The 5697-nt window shown below is 51.8% G+C and overlaps 1 protein-coding gene across 1 annotated transcript; it reads left to right on the forward strand.

The window, feature by feature from the left end:
* Positions 1–1919: 1919 nt before the first annotated feature.
* On the forward strand, positions 1920–3853 carry FOXB1 (forkhead box B1). Its single transcript, XM_025390549.1, has 2 exons — positions 1920–2331; positions 2606–3853. Exon 2 carries the CDS (start codon positions 2663–2665, stop codon positions 3638–3640), a length of 978 nt encoding a protein of 325 aa, XP_025246334.1. The 5' UTR covers positions 1920–2331; positions 2606–2662; the 3' UTR covers positions 3641–3853.
* The last annotated feature ends 1844 nt before the right edge of the window (positions 3854–5697 follow it).

The following is a 5697-nucleotide window of genomic DNA, read 5'->3' on the forward strand; positions in this document are numbered from 1 at the left end:
GCTTGGCGGAGGTTCCACCCGAGTCCAAGTGGTTTATCTGCTGAGAAGGGCAATACATTTATCTGCCCTTCTCGAGTCATACCCCCAGAGACAGGTCAACATCCCTCCCCCCAGCCCCTCACACCCATCTCCTCCTCCCGGTTATTTTTTCCGAATTAAGAAGGTGACATTATTCTTTTCTTCAAGCACTTCTGTTAATATTGAAAAACGTGCGCTTGCATCTCAAGCGAGGCAGCCCAGAGCCAGAGCCATTTCAATATTAATGAAATTGTTTAATCTCCTAAATTCATCGTGTTTAAGTTACGTTTTGGTGAGTTATTGACCGCCTCCGAAACTATACTTAATGAAGGTGTGTGTGTGTGTGTGTGTGTGTGTGTGTGCATGCGCGCGCTGAAAGATCTTTTTTATGCTAACCCAAAACAGCTCCACTAATAATGCTCTAATATCACTTAAAGTGTTGTGTTGAAACTTAACACCCAGAATTCTCTACGACCACCATTTCTAGGAAAAAAAAAAAAAGTTCTCACATTTCTGGACTTTGAAGATGATTCTGTGTGGTCTGTAGGTATTGAGTTTTTAACAACCCAGTAAAATGAATGTCTTTAAAAAACCTTAAAGGTCGGAGAACGTGCAGAAACCGGTGGGAACTCCTGGTGTGTACTCATAGAGTGCATGCATGCAGGCGGGGTCGACTCACTATTTACTTCATAGCAATTTGATGATGATGATGATGACGACGGCAGCGACGACGATGAGGATAATGACAATAATAATGATTCATTTAACCCTCCCAAGGCGAATCTGAGCCGAAGGGAGCCTGCTGCTCGCACCAGGCGGAGTGACCCGAGGCACATTGCCCCCTTCCCAAAAAGGAAAAATCTATGGTTCTTTCTCCAAGTTGTAGAAGATACTGCTGTTTTAGTGGGATCGCAGGCAGCTTTTGCTACACTCTAAATCCTAAGTAAGTTCTCCATACAAAAAAAAGCGGGGGTGGGGGAGTGAGAGGGGTGAGAGGGTTGGGGAGGGGAGTTCCGGCTGTAAAATGAAAACTTCCAGGATATGCCTGAGTTCTAAAGTTTCAAACCACCTGGGAAAAGCGAGAGCCCCTGAGGCTTACCTGGTGATAAACTGTATCAAACTCAGGCCCTCCCCAAGTACGCACAACATTTGCCCCAACAGCCCCTGAGCCTCCGTCCTGTGTCCAACCAAATTCCCGGAGGACTTTTAAAGCAAATACCTGGACTTTTCGCCCAGATACACTATTTTAATTTTTAAAAATTTGATCGATACAGTTACATCCAAAATGGGCTCTTACATGGGGATGTCCAATCACATTTTGAAAGTATTTTGTAAATTTCATCACTTTTTCAAAGCTACACACCTAACTAAACAGAGCTGAAGCAGCTTCATAGGAAGGTCAAGTCAAATTTCGACCTAACTCCTGGGGTACTAGGGGGCAAGAGTGTGTTTTCATTATTAACAACCCATGCAAACAACCCCGGGTAGTGCTAAGCGCAGGAAAAGGGTCGGTTTCAGGGGAAAGCCGTGCCTAAAGTTACCTAACAAATACAAACCGGATACAACGCAGAGGAAACAGAATACCCCAGCCAAGCAATTTCCATGTCAAATATCATCTGCGCGGCTGCTCCATCTGTGAATGTGAGTGGTCGCCTGGCTCCCTGCTCCGCGGCGGCCGCCTCCTCATACCTTCACACGGCGCACACCGGCCGGCGCGTCCTGCTTGCTGCCAGTGGCCGATGCTCTTCCCCCTCGCCCAGTCTTGAGCTGGAAGTAATTCCTATTGGCCAAGGTGTCCATGTAAATAGGTGTGAAAGAAACCAGAGCTAGCCGGGCTCTCCCTTCTCGCTCAGTCCCCTCCCTCTGCAGCCCCCGCTCCCCCTCCTCTTCCTCCTCCTCCCAAGGCGATTGTCATATGATAGCTAAGAAGTGGCACATTAATGAAGCGCCGCTACAGGGGTCTTTTCTGCTCCTGTCACCGCTTAAAACTATCAGATGGTTCGAGGGAGGGCATGGAGGCAGCCACCTAGCTCAGCCGAGACACAGAGCCCACAGTAGCGCCCTCCGGAGCCCTAAGACCTTCGCTGCCACCATCCGCGCCGGGAGTCCTCAGCCGAGCTCGGCCGCCCGCAGGACGCTCCAGGAGCGTCGCGGACCGGGCGGCGCGGGACGCTTCGGGGCTGAGCTCAAGAGCCCAGGTTCCCGCCGAGTCCAACCGGACACAGACGCTGCGCTCGGAGAGCGCGCCGAGAGAGAAGCGGCGCGCTGCGGCGCCCTCGCGGATGCGGACGCGCAACTTGAAGCAACTTTAAGGTGAGCAGCTCTGTGTTCCGTCCCTGCACCCCGTTCTTGCCCCAGGCCGGACTTACTTCCCAGCTATCCTAGCGCCGTTCGTCCGCTTCCCCTCCTGCGCCCCCTGGCTGGGTCCCACTAAGCCCGCAAAGTTGCTGGCTCAAGAGCGCGGGCGCCGGCTGATCGAGCGCCGCAGCCCCCACCCCCGACCCCCGAAGTCTGTTACTCGGCCTGGCTGACCCCGCCGGTGTCTGTGCACCCATGCTACCTCCTCTTATTACCTCCCCCTTCCCAGATCCGAGTAGTCCGCCGGCCCGCGCGGATCCAGAGCAAGAAGAGGGCGAGGAAGAAGATGCCTCGGCCCGGCCGTAACACGTACAGCGACCAGAAGCCGCCCTACTCGTACATCTCGCTGACCGCTATGGCCATCCAGAGCTCTCCCGAGAAGATGCTGCCGCTGAGCGAGATCTACAAGTTCATCATGGACCGCTTCCCCTACTACAGGGAGAACACGCAGCGCTGGCAGAACAGCCTGCGCCACAACCTCTCCTTCAACGACTGCTTCATCAAGATCCCGCGGCGGCCAGACCAGCCAGGCAAGGGCAGCTTCTGGGCGCTGCACCCCAGCTGCGGGGACATGTTCGAGAACGGCAGCTTCCTGAGGCGCCGCAAGCGCTTCAAGGTGCTTAAGTCCGACCACCTGGCGCCCAGCAAGCCAGCCGACGCGGCGCAGTACCTGCAGCAGCAGGCCAAGCTGCGGCTCAGCGCGCTGGCGGCCTCGGGCACGCACCTGCCACAGATGCCCGCTGCCGCCTACAACTTGGGCGGCGTGGCGCAGCCCTCGGGCTTCAAGCACCCCTTCGCCATCGAGAACATCATCGCGCGGGAATACAAGATGCCTGGGGGACTGGCCTTCTCCGCCATGCAGCCGGTGCCCGCTGCCTACCCGCTCCCCAACCAGTTGACTACCATGGGCAGCTCTCTGGGCACCGGCTGGCCACACGTGTATGGCTCCGCCGGCATGATCGACTCGGCCACCCCCATCTCCATGGCGAGTGGCGACTACAGCGCCTACGGCGTGCCGTTGAAGCCGCTGTGCCACGCGGCGGGCCAGACGCTGCCCGCCATCCCCGTGCCCATTAAGCCCACGCCGGCCGCCGTGCCCGCGCTCCCTGCGCTGCCAGCGCCCATCCCCACCTTGCTCTCGAACTCGCCGCCCTCGCTCAGCCCAACGTCCTCACAAACAGCCACCAGCCAAAGCAGCCCCGCCACCCCCAGCGAAACGCTCACCAGCCCGGCCTCCGCCTTGCACTCGGTGGCTGTGCACTGACCCGCAGGAGCCGACGCCCCCTCTCGTTCTCCTCCCCACCACCTCACTCGCCTTCCCTGGCTCCCAGCCCTGCCCGCCGCAACCTGGAACCGCCACCCTAACTTATCCCTTTCGCCTTCGGCCAACCCGTCTTGCCCCAAGAGAACTTTGTTTTGGACCCAGGAGACAAAACACAAACTTGCAGATGGGCCGGGAGGCGCGTAGGAGTTGTCCCCACGTCAGGGAAGGCCGGGGCCACCTGAGCCGAGCCATCCCCTCCCTGAGGCCCCGAAACCCCCTCCCATTTGACTGGCGGGGGAAATCCTGTCACCCTCTCTTCGCCGAGAAAAGCGCGTCTTCCCTCCGCCCAGATCGGCGGAGCCCCGAACTCTGCGCAGTTTCGAGACTAGAGAAACTGCCTCAGATGTTTCCAGGAACAGATCCCCCCCACACCCCCTCCTCGCGAGGGCTGCAACCGCGCAGGGGAGGGCCGGATCTCTTTACGTCTTGGAAATCTGCAGCAAAAAGGAGCCACTAATCTTCCTACCCCACTCGCCTCCGCCCATCCGGCAGGGGCTGGGCAGACCACAACTTCCCGGGGTTGCGGCCCTGCCTCCTGGGCTTCTGCGGAGATGTTGTTGTTGTTTGGGGTTTTGTTTCCTTCCAGAGGCTCCAGGCGCTGGGAGTTAGGAAAGAGGCTGCCAAGCTGAGAAGGCGACGCTTGTCCTCACACAGCAAAACAAAACTAAAAGTAACCTTGTATTGTTTACAAAGCGCCCAGTAATATGTAAACAATGAACTTGAATCTGCCTTGCTAGGCGGACGAATGGGCAAAGCCCACATTATAAGTACCTGTTGTAATGTGAATGTTTACTCTTCATTTCTGGCCAGGTTTAGGGGAGGGAAGTGGGGATGGGAAAGTTAATTGGGATGTTAACTTTCCGATTACTTAGAGACCTTTTTAGCTATTTATTTTACTGTTGGAAAAAAAGAAAGAAAGAAAGAAAATGAAATAAGCCCAAACCAAGAAAGCATCAAGGGCAACCCGGGAAGAACTTAGATAAGCTGACTGATAACATGAAGGGATGTCACCGGATAGCTCTCCCACGGACAAGTCTTTCTGTTTGCTACCAGAACTTTTCCAAGAAGCTAAAGGGCTGCAAAGAGATGTAAATACTTGTGAATAGGAATGATTATACACTGTGTAAAATGCACTTTTGTTTGTCGTATTCCTTTAGACTCTTAGATAATTGGCTGGAAAACGAACTGTTGTTCTGGTGTGACCTGCTTAAGTTAAAAAAAAAAAAAGTTGTAGTGTCATCAGAGCTGTAAAATTTTTACCTATGATTTTTCCCTCCCTGTACAGAATTAGCATGGCATTTTAAATATTGATGTTCTTGTTCCCAGCATGCCTGTTTTAAAACAAAGGATTAAAAAAAAAGGGGGGGGGTGTCTACATTAAATTATGACCTAGTCCAAATAATATTTTCTCATTAAAATATGTAAATTCAAATTTTAGTTTTGTGTGTTTTTGAAGAGTTGCTACAAATAATAATTTTGCAAAAGATGGATGTAATGCTCCCCTAAGCATGCTTTCTGCAATACACCGAGTAATTTGCCTTTTTCATATCATATTGTGAAAACAGCCAAACCTTTTATGCACTTGCAGATTGTGGGAGAAATTATTCAGACAGAATTTTGAAGGTATTTGTGTATAGGGAAAAAGGAAACAGACTATTTCTATTACAGATCAGGTGCACAGGTGCAGTGTTGAAAGAAAACCTGTTTTTGAAACAATAAGTACTTTATATGTATTTTGTCTATATTAAAATATACATTTTATGAAATATAGCACTTATAACGCTTATGTAGAAATCAGGTAGAAAATATGGAGACTTAAAAAGTAAAAACAGACTTGCTTACTCAATGCTTATATTCTGATGCATCTTATTTAGTGTGAGTTTTCAGTTCCTTGCTCCTTTAAATTATTGCAGTTGTTAAAATTTTTTAAATAGAAATTACCTAAAGGTTCACCTTCATGTCAAGATACCTGTTCACTTTGAACTGAACAGATTTCT

Source organism: Theropithecus gelada, chromosome 7a, assembly GCF_003255815.1.
Source record: "Theropithecus gelada isolate Dixy chromosome 7a, Tgel_1.0, whole genome shotgun sequence".
NCBI lineage: Eukaryota > Metazoa > Chordata > Mammalia > Primates > Cercopithecidae > Theropithecus > Theropithecus gelada.

Bases quoted from the DNA above. Each gene is read 5' to 3' on its own strand.
- FOXB1 (XM_025390549.1), top strand. From the start codon at position 2,663: ATGCCTCGGCCCGGCCGTAACACGTACAGCGACCAGAAGCCGCCCTAC.